This window comes from Nannospalax galili, unplaced genomic scaffold, assembly GCF_000622305.1.
Source record: "Nannospalax galili isolate Female #2095 unplaced genomic scaffold, S.galili_v1.0 scaffold439, whole genome shotgun sequence".
Taxonomy (NCBI): Eukaryota; Metazoa; Chordata; class Mammalia; order Rodentia; family Spalacidae; genus Nannospalax; species Nannospalax galili.
The window spans coordinates 1,588,554-1,605,123 of record NW_008344194.1 but is presented as its reverse complement, the minus strand read 5'-3'; the positions used below and the strand labels follow the sequence as shown (position 1 = coordinate 1,605,123).

At 35.5% G+C, this 16,570-nt stretch overlaps 1 protein-coding gene across 17 annotated transcripts in view; it reads right to left on the bottom strand.

The window, feature by feature from the left end:
* The window catches only part of Robo2 (roundabout guidance receptor 2), a 1,342,812-nt gene that overhangs the window by 21,441 nt on the left and 1,304,801 nt on the right, over positions 1–16,570 (bottom strand). For all 17 annotated transcript variants that reach the window (XM_017799977.2, XM_029567102.1, XM_029567103.1 and 14 more), the window contains 2 exons: positions 8,023–8,283; positions 4,739–4,944 (listed from right to left, as the gene is read on the bottom strand). In XM_017799977.2, coding sequence (XP_017655466.1) covers positions 4,739–4,944; positions 8,023–8,283 — 467 coding nt within the window. The remainder of the gene's footprint in view (positions 1–4,738; positions 4,945–8,022; positions 8,284–16,570) is intronic.

Sequence of the window (16,570 nt, the reverse complement as noted above, 5' to 3'; positions counted from 1 at the left end):
GCGCTACTGCTTCCACACTGATCTCATGTGGAATTCTAGAAAAAAATGGAAAAATAACCTCCCAAAGCATAAAGTAGAAAACAGATCCACAACTCTAGGCAAACTTTATTCATGTCACTTAATGATGCTCAATATTGCCTTCTCCTCTGTTACCTTCTGGGATTTTCTCTTTTATGGTGATGCCATTAATCCAGGAAACACAAAGCCTGTCTTCCACCCTGGTATGTCCAGGAAGATCTGCTGAAGCCCTGCCTTCCTCCTTTATCTTTCTCTCGTGCCCCCCAAGATGATGGACAGGCACTTATACAAACTTACTCATAAAATATTTTTGTTTTTCTAACCCCAAACAAAATTTACTATAATACTAAAAATATTTCTGTACTTTGTAACAGTCAAGTAGATGTGCATTATAAGCATAGATTAACAAAAATGATAAAAGAATTCCTCAGAAAGAGTGATACACTGAATTTTGATAGGTCACCATAACTGGAGATGGAACCAACTATGAGAAAAATAACTAAAGGCCACATCTGAAAATTCACAGTAGGATCATGACTAAGGACCAAGTAAGCGCTGTTTCCAGAGATAAATTTTTATGCCATTTAAAACATTTTTATTTTATGTGTATGAGTTTGCTTGCATATGTGTACGTACACTTGCATCATGCAGTGCCTGCGGAGGTCAGAAGAGGGCGTTGGATCACCTGGAACTGGAGTTACAGAGGGTTCTTAGCTGTCAGTGGGTGTTGGGACTCAAATCCAGGTCCTCTGCAGGGGCAACCAGTGCTCTTAATTGCTGAGCTGTCTCTCCAGCCCCAATTTTTATGCTTTTTTACAAATGCATATTTACTCATCTGTATATACACAAAAAGCCACATATTAAGTGACAGACTGGTCATCATTTTCCTCTTAAATATGATAAGTCCAGAGGTAACATTTCTGCATTTCCAGAGCTGGGATCACAACCATTTGTGTTTAGTAGAAGGCTGACTGATTTTTGTACATATTTTGCTATTTAAGGTAGATGAACTTGGTTTCTTTATAAAATTTGAGCATTATTCAAGCACAGAGCCGTGAGTGTTAAATGAACAAATGCAGGGTAAATCCTTAGAACATAAGGAAGGAAATGTTCTCTACCAAGTGCCAGATACTAAATAATTTAAGTTTTGAAATCTCATGGTCTCCTCCCTTCCTCTCTTCTGGTATTGTTTTCCTTCCTCTAAGTAGTCATTCTCTCTCTCTCTCTCTCTCTCTCTCTCTCTCTCTCTCTCTCTCTCTCTCTCTTCACTCTCTGTCTCTCCCCTTCTCTCCCACTCTGTGTCTGTCTGTCTGTCTCTCTCCCACTCTCTCTCCTTTCTTTTTTTCTGTTTTTGTTTTCTTACGACCCTTTAAAAATGGTGTAAACACTAGGCCGGGTTTGGTGGTGCACACCTTTCATCCCAGCACTTAGGAAGTAAAGGCAAGTGTATCTCTATGAGTTCAAGGCTAGTCTGAGTTACATAGTGAGTTCCAGGTCAGTCAGGAGCCTTTTATATCCCTCTACCTCCCCCTTCAAAAAAGATCCCCCAAAGCAAGAAAAGTAAAAAATCATTCTTAACTTCCAGTGCCATCCAAAAAGCAGGCTACAACCCACTGCTTGGAAATATGTCTTGCACTTAGAGTGCTGATTATTATTGAAACTGAATATAAATTCTTATGAAGAATTTAAAGAAGTTATAAGTAATGGGTACAAAATAAATGGATGTTTTGGCAATAAATACATAAAGCATTAAGTCTGTCAATACATATTTTTCATTACCAAGGTCATGAAATTTAGAAGTATTGAGATTTTCTTCTCCTGGTCTTTTTCCTACATGGATGTTTATTTCAGAATTTAAGGAGCTCCTCACAAACTGCTCAGCTCTTATGAATATATTCAGAGTTAATATATTTCTTTACAAAGAAGTGTTAGATTGCTGACACTTCATATTGTAGCGACTGTGGAGTACAACATATCCACATAAAATCCTGCATAGTTTTACATTTTAGTTATTAACCCATCACTGTGTTATCATTGGACTATCATTTCAGCTGGCTCTTGAGTCTTATAAAAAGCAACTTATGTGTTCTAGTTAATAAAAGTAGTCATTAGCTTGATGAGAATGAAAATACCATGGAATTTCAATGGAAAATAATAAATAGCTTGATCATACCACAAAGAAGTTGAGAATTCTATGTAGCCAATGATGAGAACAGGCACAGAGCCATCTTACCTACGTCAAAATCAAGTGAAACAGTACCTGCTAGTGTTATTTTGTTTACTTATTTTAATACCAGCCTTACTCTGTACCCCAGATTGGACTTGAATTCACAGTCCACCCAGGTTCAACCTCCTGTGTGCTGGGGTTATATGCTATGCCACCATGTCACTGCCTATTTAGTGTCTAATTTTTTTTTTTTACCATTATCAAACCAGCCTTTAAATATCTGAAGAGAGAATAAACATATTAGCATAATATTCATCAGCATGTTGGTGCATTTGGGCCATTCATGCATACACCACAGGGCTGTCCCCCAATACACATGTATGTATGCAGTCTCACCATGTATCCTATTTGCTATTTCACACACACACACACACACACACACACACACACACACAATTTCCTGTATAAACTCACTCATTTTTCTGCATTCACAGAAATTTATGTGGTCACACTCTGCACATATGCTCTCTATACTCTAATGTACTCACACATCCTATTCACACACCTGTGTATTCACTCACACTCCCTATACATATACATACTTTCCACACACAATTCTCTGTATACAATCATAACCTAATCTACAGCACACACATATTAAATCCTCACGCACTCTCAACACAATGGACATACTCTAACACTCATATAAACTCACACTTTGTGATACATAGTCATAAGACACATACATTCTAAGAGGTAGAGTAAGCCATTGATCAAAGTTTCTCCTCTGAGCTACTGGTATCAACAATGACAAAAAATAAGGTTCTTGCTTAGCAACTGTAGTGAAAGTACAAATTTAGTTTTGCTCATAGGAGAAAATCATTGTAGACTACATACCTAAATGCTCCTAGCTTTTCCTATATGGTAACAATGAAGCACTGAATCTAAGTAGCAAAATGAACTTTGTTATTTTAGCAATTAAAACTTCCTTTGGAGTGAACTGTGAATTAACTGCAGGAGTAATGCATATTTCTTGAGCACTGTCATATTAGATATTCTAACTTGTTCATAGCAGCGAACATGTAAAAGTGAAAACAGTGGTCTCCTAGCTTATAGATTATATATTGTCTTTGTCATTATATTTGATAAAGAACTTCATAGTTTATAGCTGACTTTGTCCATTATTCTTGCAATTTTTACTGCATTACTAATGGGAAAGAGTTCAATATTATTAGTGAAATATGCAAAAATATGCAGAATTTTACCCTAAAGCAGATTATGCTAGAAATTCAGGCAAAGAGGTTTAATATAATAGTGCACTAATAAGTCAGCTCTCGGAATGCAAAGATTTTAACTTTTGGTCTGTCACCTTCAGTTGGAGCTGGGTTTCCAATATCTACGGCTTTTAAATCTTAATTAGCCGAGGAAGTAGACCAGCCCAGAGGCAAGAAAAAAAATTTAAAATGAGACTCAATATCTTATACACTGTGGAGTTTCCAAAAAGGAAGGCAGAGGGAACAAAAACACAGATTCTGATGTGTTCTCTGCATTACCATATGCTAGTGTCCATCAGTGTTTGTTGCTCTAATGGGCAGCCCGACATCTGTGGCAACTGGGAAGTTGTTGAAATCAAAATGAATCCAGGGAGGCTGTGATTAACTTTCTAGGATGAAAGGTGTCATCCAAGTGAATACAGATCTGGGTGGTCTCCTGAGTACACTCGAAGGAATGCAGATATCAGACTTAAGACTTTAGTGGCTGTACTCTCAGAATCAGGTAAAGGGCATTTCTGTGGGTCAAACGATGGAAAACTTAGGGAATAGAAAACTGAATTTTTTAACTTTGCCTTCCTTTGTATACATGTAGGATTCACATGTTTCCAGCTTAAATCTTTGGAAGCAGGTCATGCCTCTGCCCTGCTGTCATCAGATGTGCACCAACTGAAGTCTTTGCTTTGTGAACACAGCAAAAGGAAGCCAAAGGAATAAACAGTCAAAATAATTACTTTTCTTGGCAGAGGAATAATTAAGAGACTCAGCAACATGAAATGCGTAAGTGTATGCCTTATCTCACCGTACATGTTTGCACTCTAAAAATAATACCTTGTGCAACTTTGAGAGGCTTCTTCTGAAGACTCGCTTATTTTATCAGTGAATGATTTTACAGAGTGAAATATCAAGAAGCGTTTTAGGATCTCATTCACTCTGTATGTTGCTCCTGATATACAAAATATATCATTTCTAGAAGTCAAGGTTTTCCATGTAATAGACTCGGTTCCCCAGCACAGTGAACTTTTCATGAAAGCATGAGATATAATTGAGTTTTCTTTCATGTCTTTAAAGCTTTTTAAAATTCATGAATTTTCTTATCATTTTTGCAGCAAAGCAAAAGTATTTCCAAATCCGTTTTGAATTTGGTGCTTAACATTAACATATTTAAAATGTTACAGGAATAGATGGAGTGGAATAAATCTTACATAAGAAAGTATTTGATTTGTGATGCATATTAATGCTGTGAATAGGCCAGTTATTCCCATTAAATCAGTTCTGTTACCTGTCACAGAGCTGTCTAGATTGTCCATACTGGATCCGGGTGTCTGGTCTAGTGCTCTGAGGGGCCTGGGGATTTCTAAGGGTTCCTCTTCATCATCAGCATCTTCATCTGGAACATCCGTTTCCAAATCAGAAATCAAGGCTCCAGACACATAACCTAATGGTGGAACTGGGGGCTGTGGAGGTGGAGTATTGCTTTGAATGTGCCTAGAATTCAAATGGAAAGAAATGAAACACAGGAAACAATTCATCAACATTAAGCAAAACTTATGTAATTCATGTTAATTGGCATGCTGTGGTAACTGAAACTGTCTTCTTCTCTGTTCACTCATTTAGCACATTTCCTTCTATTTCAGCAAAGACACTGGGATATTGGCTACATGCCTTACCAAGTAACAGCACATATACTCTAAAAATTCTTGTATTGATGTCTTTTTCCAGAACAATATAGCCATTTTGTTTCCAAGTTAATGTTGAAGTCCAACTAACTTGTTTTAACATATATAGCCTGCAGAACTTATGAAGAAAATGTTAGGTGAGAACTCAGTTTCCCTCAGCCCTGTCTTAGGCACATTTCCAGTCCTAAGAGGATTTCTTTGGGTACAATTCTCAGGGTGAGTTGTTGTTTTTCATTTTCCAGTATAGAATAGATACAGATACTTTGTATGCTAGCTATTTCACCTACCAAGTCTTATGAGCAAAAACAATTCGTATAAGAATTGAATTTAGAACATAAGGTGTGTTAAATAAACTCTGTGTGATGAGTGAAGAAGTCTATATTCAACTTGTGAAATGAACAGTATCAGTCCTGCTTTTGAAAATTCTAAAGAAAGCTTAAGGGACTTGGTTTGGATTTTTGACCAACACAATGTGAGTGACACACTAGTGGTTCCAGTGATTTGCTTTGAGACTGTTTAAGGAGTTCTTTCAACCTATAAAATGCTAAAAAAAAAAAAAAAAAAAAAGGTGATTCATTGCTATTTGTTACTGTCACTAAAGAATGAATATCTTTTATATTTGAACAAAGAAAATCGTTTCAATGGCTTCATATACGCATATTTTAAATCCTCTCCCATTTGCAAATAATTTCAAAGTAAGTAGTATGCATTTTATGATTGACTTTTGAATGAATAGTACAAGAATATTTCTCTCTCCATTTGCATTCATTTAAGAAAATGTTTCATTTTCTAAAAATTGATTAATATTCTTCCTTGAATTGTATTCTTGAAATGATAAACAATTGGGATATTAATAAGTTTCTAGATCTTTTAATAGTGAAAAACCAAAAGTATTAGTTCTAGAAATCACTTCATGGCTGCCAGATCTAATCGTTAATATTATAGACCAGGAGTTGGGGGCACCAAGGAAGCCCCTGGCATTCATCCAAAACCTCTAAATTAAAATGAGGATGGAAAAGTTTTACTGAACTCTATTAGACAAAATACTGAGCCTTGACAATGCATCTTTGCCTCATATGCTGCATCATATTTTTTTGTGAATGGAGATAGAGGTGGCCAGGTGATGAACAAGACATGAATGAGAAAATACAGGGCAGTATTATCTGCAGAATTCATTTAACATAATGCCATAGATTTGGGGGAAGGATGGAGGGGACCAAAATTCTAATCCTATATAAATGTTGGCATGTCTTGATGAAAAAGATACATTAAGGGTTGAAAAATGTACTCTCTAACTGAAGCACAATTACATGATGGTATGTAGGGTTTATAAATATCTTCTAGTAATAAGCACTGATATGCACATTTGATCGTCAATATGAACAGCATCTTTGCAAGTGCAGCTGCATACCTAGCATTTATAGCTCTATGATGCTAATGTGCAAAAATGAAGAGGCACTTCCAAACCAGAAGAGTGAGGTATTGTTTGGGCAAAGGATGAGTGACAACTCTCTTATACAAAGTCAGCTAAGGAAGATGGATGGATTGAGTAGGCCCATACTCAGGGTTGAAAAATTCTCTAAAAATCATGAGAGTTGGGCTTATTGACATGTTTGCAATATTTTCAAAGAACACATAGTAGACTTCCATTAATGGTTTCTGAATTTATAGTTTTATTAGAAAACAATTTTGGTTTTTAAAACACTTATTCTTGATTTTGAGTCATTTACTCTTTTTATCTTTAATTTTCCTGATTCACTTAATTCAGATCAAACAGGCTCTATTAATAGCTGACACTGCCAGGTCCACCACCCATATCCACCGAACTTTGTATCCTATTTTTTGTATATTTTTTGAATTTTTATGTATTTCATACACATGTTAATCATCTTTATACGTCCTTCACCATTAGCATCCTTCCATAGGCCCACACTGGATTTCATGCTTTCTGTCATTTATGTTAAGGCCTATCAGTCACGTTAGTGTCCCCAGACATCCCTCAGTGCGAGTTCATCCACTGGAGTCTAGTCAGTCTACCTACAGTCACTCCCTTAAAGAGGATCAGCACTTCTTCACTCAGCAATAATCAGCTACTCAATAGTTCTTTGGCTAAGACTGGGGCCTGCTGCCCATTTCTATGGGCAGTTCTATGCTGGGTTTTTGTCTACTTCAGTTTGCATGGGACTTGTATATGCTGTCAGCATTGCTGTACGTTCATATGAGCAAGGTACCAGGAGTCTGTAAGACTCTGTTTCCATATTGTCATGCATCTCATCCCCTGGCTCTTGCAATCTTTCCGCCCCCTCTTCCACAATGGTCTCTGAGCACTGGCTGTCCTATTTTTTCGTTAAACCCATCATGTCTATTTTGTGCTCCCATATACTTTTGGGTGTGTGGGAGGAGTTGAGGGAGAGGGAGTGTGATCAAAATAATTGCATGAAATTACTAAAGAACTAATAAAACAAATTTCAAAAGTAATTGACCTCAGGGCATGTGTAGACACTTATATTTTCATATTCACAACCACATACAGAGTTAATCACAGGCACTTTGGGAATTTGAAATGAGTCCTTTATTGTGACATTAAAAGTGAGTTTAAAGATAAGCTAACTGAAACTGAACTGTAAATTTTATAAAACATTCTGGTGTAGCCAAAAGCACTTCATCATGAATCCTTGCTCCAATACATTTCTCTAACCAGTCCTGTGATTTCAGTTAGAATATTTAGCATTTCTCTCATCAGTATCTTTATATAAATGGTTAACTCATATTCAAAACCGTTTTTCACCCCACCTACATGGATTTATGAGACTCTCTTGTGAATATACATGCAAAAATACTTCCATGTGAGGAAAGCATGGGGCTGTGGATTACTGAGGATATTTACCATGTTTGTTTTGCTATGTCAAACTGATAGGCCCTAGTCAGCTCATCCAGGTGAGCTTGCAACATGGGTTGCATCTCTTCCCGTGGAGATGGAGTAAGAGTGGCAGTAGACTGCTGTCCAAAAGAGATAGCAGGAGAAGAGGCCACACCGCGAACAGGAGGCGTTGGGACACGATCATCATCTTCTTCCAGTTCATCTTCCATACCCTGGTGCAAATATGTTTGCACTGGTAATGGTGGACACCAGCTATCACTGTCATAGCTGAAATTAAATTTAAAAAAGTACATTGACACACACACAAACACACAATTAAATTAGCAATATATAGTACCCACATGGTTTCTAAAAGGTTCCCTCAGTTTATTTCTTCCTGATCACATTATTGGTGCTACTGTAGTAAATCACCTGGCTATTATCTTGATTTCTGTTTGTAATTACATCTGTTATCTCAAAATATCTCAATTTATTCTTAAAAGGACTTATTAGTTAATTGTTACTCCACAGTTACAAAAGGCAATAACTTCCTAACAAAGTTACTCATGTGGAAACACCAAATTGCTAATTAAAGACAATTAATGAAGTCAGTACTTGTAGAGTTAACCATTCGTTTCTCTTCCTCATCCTGTCCCCAGCAGAATAAGCCAGTAGAGCTGATTGATCACCTAACACGTAAGTGGGGAAATTTTATTTGCTCTTCTTCTAAATCTATGCCAATCTATTATTCCATATAATAGCTATCAAGAACACTTCCTAATAAAAATATCAAAAACTCTTTGGTTCCTTTATGTTTCTCTTTAGAAAATCAACATATAAAGAAAAATGCAAAATATGTAGTAAAAGAAAAATAATTGCTTTATTATAGTAAAAGTAGTATTAAATCCACCTTTTAACACATATTTAAGAGTATGATAAAAATACTTTGAATATTTAAATTGCATATCAAAACAAATTTTAAAAGGATTCTGGATCAGGAATTTCAACTATCAATCCAAAAGTTTGTTACTGTGTTACAAAATCAGCAACATTTCTATTTATACAATTTCTGCAACCTTACTATTTTCAGAAGTCAAATAAAACCTAAATTACATTTACAGAGACTTCATCAAAGCTGCACTTGCTGGCATTGGGACCACACAAGGCTTGAGCAGTAAACATTCAGCTGCAGATGGGGGCGGGGCGGGGGGGCTCATGGAGCCAAACTTGGCCCAGTGGAGCTGGGCTGCTGGGAAAGAGGAAGCCAGTGTCTTCATAGATATAGTCTTTGATGAGTTATGCTCTAGCACCCAGAGTTATACCCATGCCCATGTGAGAGGCTCTGGTTAAAGCCAGTGTATCACAAAGCAAAAAACAAAACAAAAAGACATGGAAGTGGGATGGAGACTTGGTAGGAAGAAGTGGGGAAGCTCGTGCAGTTAGGAGGATGTTAAGACAGGTTGGAGGGATGAACATAAACATAGCGTATAACATGCATGCATGAAATTGTCAAAGAATAAATTAATTTAAAATAAGACAGAGGCCATAAGAGCCACATAAGAAAATAAAAGATTTAAGAATAAGATTATTGAACATAGTTATGCTACTGAATATAACAGTTTTATAGAACCAACCTCTTCTTAAACGTCTCCTGAATCTTTCTCCTACAGCTCATTCCTACTTTATCATTCACAAATTAGTTGCCTCCCAGTATATATTTGAACCTTAGGTTGTTTTTTTTTTTTTTTTTTTTAACACCTGAAACAGGATTCTATTTCCAAGTCACATCATACCCATATTTAAAATTATTTGATAAACATAACTAAGATAAAGTAATTCCAAACTTATTAACTGGTCTTAAAATACCCACTACCAAGCCAGCCTATATTTATAGCTTAATTTCCCACTATTTCCCAAATACCAACCTATTATTTAGTTATTACTAAATGCTATGTGCAAGTGTACATATGTGGTTTGTGAACAAGCTTGTGAAGGTGCACATGTCTCTTGTGTGTGCATGTAGATGCCAGAACTGATTTTTTAAATTTCCTGTATTGTCCTTCAACTTATTTTTTGAGACTTTTTCACTGAACCTGAGCTTGCTGTTTTGACTACACTGGCTGTCCTGAAAACCCCAGGATCCACCTGCCTCCCTTCATCCCCGGCACTAGGGTTATAGGCAAAATATACTTCATGGTTTTCACATTCATGGTGGGAATCTGGATTCAGGTCTTCCTGCTTGCTGTACAAGGGCTTCACCCAATGCACCATCTCCCAACCCTCTCAAATCTTGATTTATACATGACTTCTCTCATCATCTGCCTACGAAACCTTGCCTTACCTCCAAGGTTCATTTCCAATGTCATTGATTTTTTATGACTTTTATGTTCTTTCTACTTGGAATAGATTATAACTCCATGATACTTATTTGAGGAACAGGTCATATTATCATGGAATTATTTGTTTCCTTTCATTCAATTCTTCTGTTGTAATCTTGGATCCATGAAGTATATTCTTCTTGATATTTATAGAACTAAGTGTAATATTTGTCATGCAGGAGATATTATGAAAACTCAAAACAGAATGGATATTATAACTGCATATACCTGACCTTGATCTCGGTAATGAACTGTAACTTGCAAATGTATAGACGATTCTTGAATAAATGCCTTGTAGTTTCTCCTACTTTAAATTGATGAATGTTAATAGCAGACTCACTCCTAACTGTCAAAATTTGAAAGTAATCAAGATCTACCCCAGAAGCCAAATGGCTAAACTTGGTGCATCCATACAATGGTAGATTGCTTACTGTTTACAAAAAGAAAATGATCTGTCAAGCCATAAAAACCATATGGCAGAAACTTAAAAGCATCTTTCTAAGTGGCAGAAGTCAGTCTTAAAAGGTGACATAATATATAATCCCAACTATATGATATTTTTGGAAAATGCAATTTATGGGAGTGGTAAAACAATCATCGTCAGGAAATGGCAAGTGTGGAGGACTTCAGAGTAGTGAAAATATTCTTTATCATACAATACTGGCAGATACATCACATATTTTTCCAAACCAGCCAGGTATAGCAGTATATGCCAGGAATCCTAGCATGCAGGGTCAAAAGTAGGAGGATCCTGGTAAGTTCAAAAGCAGACAGGAATATCTAGCAAAGCCAGAACTCAAAAAGGCTGAATCCATAGAATACACAGAATATATGAACCCTCTTCAAGCTATGCACTCTGGATGATACTGATATTAATGGAGGATCATTAATTTATAACAAAGCAACTAGTTTGGTAGGACATGTTATATTAAGAAACATGTATGAGGGTTGGAGTACATTGTTCTGCCTTTTTCTTAATTTTCTTGTTAAATTAAAATTGATATGAAAAAGGAAAATATTTTTAAAAGTCCTAGAATTCTAATTAATCCTCATTCTGGTGTTCATGTTAGGACTCTGAATGTATTTCACAGAGTAGACCATATATCATACAGCACAGCCGAATGAAGTGATGGGAATAATCAGCAACAGTGAATATGGTAGGAATAGAAAGCACAGAATTTCAACTAGTTTGGGGGTTGGCAAGTCTGTGCTGTCTGGTAGCAAGGGGAATATTTTCAGTAAAACATGTGGAAACCCAGAAGAAGCTATTAAAGAACTCAAACAGTTTCTAAATGGCAAGGACTGACAAGGACAAAATATTGGCCATAGATGTGGTAGCATTTTATCAGTTATACAGGACCTCATCAGCCCTAAGGAGCTTGGAAAGGTCTCATCTCTAACTGATTCTTTCTGTGCCTCTGAAATCAATTTCACAAATCTCAAAGATTCTTCACTAAGAGTTAGTTTTCCTTTTGATTCCATTATTTTTGTTGTGTGGTCACTTATTTTTACCTTGCTTAAGCTACCTGGATACACTTCATTTCAATGTGCTTAAAACTGAAAGCCTCAGAAGCCCAGGACAATTTGTAGAAAAGAATCTTTCTAGATGTGTTTAATAACATTATAAAAAACAGGCACATTTCAGTGTGTTACAAATAACAATTTATCTATATAAGAAAATGCTATGGGTTAAATCTGTATTCCTATTTATTAACTATTTAATGTATTCCAATTTGTACAGAAAAAAATATGTTTTCTAACACATTGCCATTTTGGTTGGATAAAATCACAGTTTTCATTTGAAGAAAGGATTCTATTGTTTTAAAGGTCTGTAACCAGCCGTCCTGTTGGATTTGATGCTTTGAAGTTTTTCAAACTAATAAATATGGCTGACCACTTACAAATTTATCTGTGAGAGCATCAGAATGGTGTAACGAGAAGCATTTACTTCTCTTCACTCTGTTATGTTCATCAAATACAGTTAAGCTTTCTATCCAGAGTATACAGTTTGTCAACAAGAATCTTCTGTAGAAACTAATTTGCTTTGTTTCTTTCCTTACATTTTTGTATCCTTGTATTGTTTGTCACAGAAATCAACTTATTTCAAATAAGCTGCACTCCTTCCAGTTTCTCTATGTTAATCTTAGAAACTCTTAAAGTAGCAATCTGAATCACACATCTTTAACAAAATTTTCTTTACAAGGTCAGCCAGTGCAGGTATATAACACTTCTGAATTTTTACTGTCAATATTACTAAACTTTAATTTGAAAACTGAATATGCATTTCCAATGTTGACCCTTTTGATCAGTCACTTTATTTTAATATTTAGCTTTCACATGCTTATAGTGTCTTTTCCTCAGGTAAATTTAAGCTAATTTATTGTAGGGCATAAACATATTTATTGACAAACAGGCTATTATGTTTAGCTAATTTATTTTACTTTAAATGCTGTATTAAGACCAAAATACATGTTTTTATTTAGTTGTTTATATTTTATGTGTAGGAGTGCTTTGCTTGAATGTATATGTGCACGCATGGGTGAAATGCCTCTGGAGGCCAGAAGAGGGCCCAAGATCCCCTAGAACTGGAATTAGAGATGGCAGTGTTGGTGCTGGCACCCAACCCAGGTCCTCTAATTGAGCAGGCAGTGCTCTTAACCACTGAGCCATCTTTTCAGGTCCCCAAAAAACATGTACTTAAAGCTGAATCATCACAAAATAATTGCTGATTTTCAACATAACATGTTCTTGCTATTAGGCATTACCAATACTTTAAAATAGATTTACCCTGTAAATTTTACTAAAAATGAACACATATTTCTTTTTGTAGTAAAAAGTAATAGTTGCATTTTCTGTATTTATATTGGGTGATTGCCAGGACTCTAATACCTTGAAATTAAGTGCTGTATGTTTAATTGCTCATATGAACATGTGTAAGTAATACCTAAAATATTCCTACTTGATAAACAATAAACAAAATTTTAAAAGTTTTAACTGAGATATAAATTTGAAATAAAATATATGGGTAACATAAGTAAAAGAAATGTATGCTACAGACATGTGTTAAGGTAAAATGAAAAATATAGTGTATTATACTTGGTTCATTTTCTGTTATTCAGGTAATGTCAGGAAAAGGAAAGCCTATTTAAATGTTTCTGATAGTGTGGAAATTTTTATATTATGTAAGTAAATTGCAGAATTTGCTAAATGATTAAAACATGTCATTATCCTTTCCTGTAAAGTAGGATGGATGCTATATCATCAGTAGTTCCACTTGTTTTCAACAAAGATAATCTGGAAGAGCAGTGAATAAACTACCACCCCCACAGGTCTTTGAATGCTGAGAAAAGTACATACGTTCAACTTGGTTTTACCAAAAGAGGAAAATGAAAAGACAAAAAAATCCGGAGAACAAGAAGAAGAAATGAAGGAAGAGAAGGAAGAGAAGTTGGGATATGGGTTATACCAGGTGATGTGAAAGCACTGCTCATCTGCCCCCGTGCCCCTGTATTCTTATCTTAATGCACTCCAAGGGAGGGTATAAAGTTAAACACAGTTACTGAAAAACGAGAAGGTAGCAGATGACGATAAAGTAATGAACTCTGCAGCTCTATTTTATGGTTTCTTTCACATTTTACAGAAGCACGTCTTAATCACACAATATAATTTCAACTTTTTCTTGCAGTAACCTACAAAGTCTACAAAAATATTCTCAATGCACAATCAAATTTGCTTTGCCCAGTCTTTCCCATGCAAGTGCTTTTTCCCTGACATTCTGTCAGTGAAGTGTGAGGCATCGTATTATCTGTCTTGTCTGATGAATAATGATCAAGATGACAGCAAATCAATGTTGCATGAGAACTAACTTGTTAAAGGCCAGATACAAATACCAAATTACTAATAAAAATACAATAAAGTTCAACACCAGCAAAAGCTTGCCAATCTCTAATTGCAAGAACAAAGCAAAGCATCATTTATTTATTTAATTACTATTGACTCCTTCCAAACATCTTAGGACTATAATAAATGTATTATATTCACAAGTAGACACTAAGACATTTAACATATGTTTATCCAATTAAAGAAGTATATTAAGGAAGGTAAACATTTACCACCGTGGCTTTATTATTGAAATAACATTTAAAATTATTTTTTGAACAGTGATTTTTATAAAGTGTGATACTGAATACTGTAGATTTGGTCCATGGAAGGGTTAGAAGGAAAAGTGATGTCTAATCTCTGAAGAAGCAATACTAAAAATAAGAAAAAAAAAATAAGGACTATATTTTCAAAATTATGGTTATTCCCAGTCAGGTATCTCTCCTAAAGATGTTAGCCATTTTGCTGGAGTATTCCACACATTACCCACTTGACTCAAGTCTCCTGTCCTCCAATCTATCATCAGTAGTCAAACAGCAGAATCCTTCTATACTATACAAAGATTCATGATTAACCTCAAGGTACCTTCTCAGATTATCTCATTCATTGTAGAGGTTTAAAAGTCATTATTAGTCAGGCTCATGCAGTATATATATATATCTCAGTTGCTGAAGGATTCAAATAAGAAATTAAAATGTAATCTAGTGAGCATCGGGACAGAGTATCAAGCTTATTAAACGCAAAACAAAAGGAAAAAAAGGCAAAGCACTGTAACTAAAATGGGGTGGAGCTTCCAAAGGAAGGCTAACAGGGCTCTTTCTGTTAGTCTGCTTCCTGATCTTTTATTACATGTATTTCCTTTTCTTCTTTTCAACCAAAGTATGCTCTGTCCATTTAGACATCAACCTGTGGCCCTAGTTACATTTTGTTGTAGTTCCTGCTTGGTACCTGGAACTGAACTCAGTCCCAGTGGCTTCAGCACCATCAATAAAGATCCAATGCTGTTCCCATGTGTTTTGTAGTTGTACTGGCTCCATTCTGCAACCTGAACTATTGTTGATGCTCAGCAAACATGCACCACAACATGAGTGTGGAAGCCAGAGGACGAGTTGTACGAATTGGTTCTCTTCTTCCACCATATGGATCTGGGAGGCAAATACCTTTCCCCACTGAAACATCTCACAAGCTGCAAGTTTTATATTATTTACTATTACTAATATGTGTGTGTTTATGTGTGTGTGTGTGTATGAGAGAGAGAGAGAGAGAGAGAGAGAGAGAGAGAGGAGACAGAGAAAGAGAAATGAGGGGGGTAATAAGAGAGACAGAGAGAAAGACAGAGAATGTGTGGTCACGGGTGTGTGTCAAGGTAGACAATGTCTTAAAGCCATGCTGTTCCTGTCTCTGTGGGTCTGTAAATCTGAAAATCAGATCTTCCTTATTAATACTTTTTTCATTGGTTCCTACTGCTTCTTGTCTTAGAATTGGGCTTAGCATTTCTGACGGATTAAAAAAAATTTGTTGAAAAACCTTAATTATGGCCTGTTACAAACTGCAATGAAAAAAATCTGTATATCACTTAAAATATTTGATTCTGAATTAGAAAACTTTCATTTAGAAGATTTTATATAACCTACAGCTTTATTTGGGGAAATAATTATAATTTCACAAATCTCAGAGCTGAGTGTCCAATAACATTTCCTTTTGGATGTCATAGGTTTAAATAACAGAAAGAACAAAAGCATACATAATGTATCATCATAAGGACATTCTTCCCAAATCCACTAATTTTAATCCGTTTTTGTCAATAGACTATCTTTTAGTATAAACCATTGAAATAATAACTTTTAAGTGAATGTCAGTCTTTCAGAAATTAGAATATTCAAAATATAAAAATAATTGAATTGTATGGCACAACTGTTATTTTTCTATAAGAATAGTAGTTTTTGCTCTTTGTTTTAGAGACAGGGTATAATGTGTTCCAAACTGGCAGCAAACTGGCAAAGTAGCTGCATAGTTGAGGATAACCTTGAACTTCTGATCTTCCTGCCTTTACCTCTGTATGCTATGGTTTCAGATATAAAACACCAGAGCAGGTCATATGCAATGCTGGGCTTCATGCACACTAAGCAAGGACTCTACCAACTAAATGACATCTTCAGTCCTACGAATAGCTATTTTTTTCAGCAAATTCTCAGTACTTAAGTTAAATAAAATCTCAAATGTAAATAGAACTAAAATATATACCATAATTAATGTTTATATACATACATGCATATATGTATCTAGTTAGTATATTTTTACATACTTAAATATTAAAT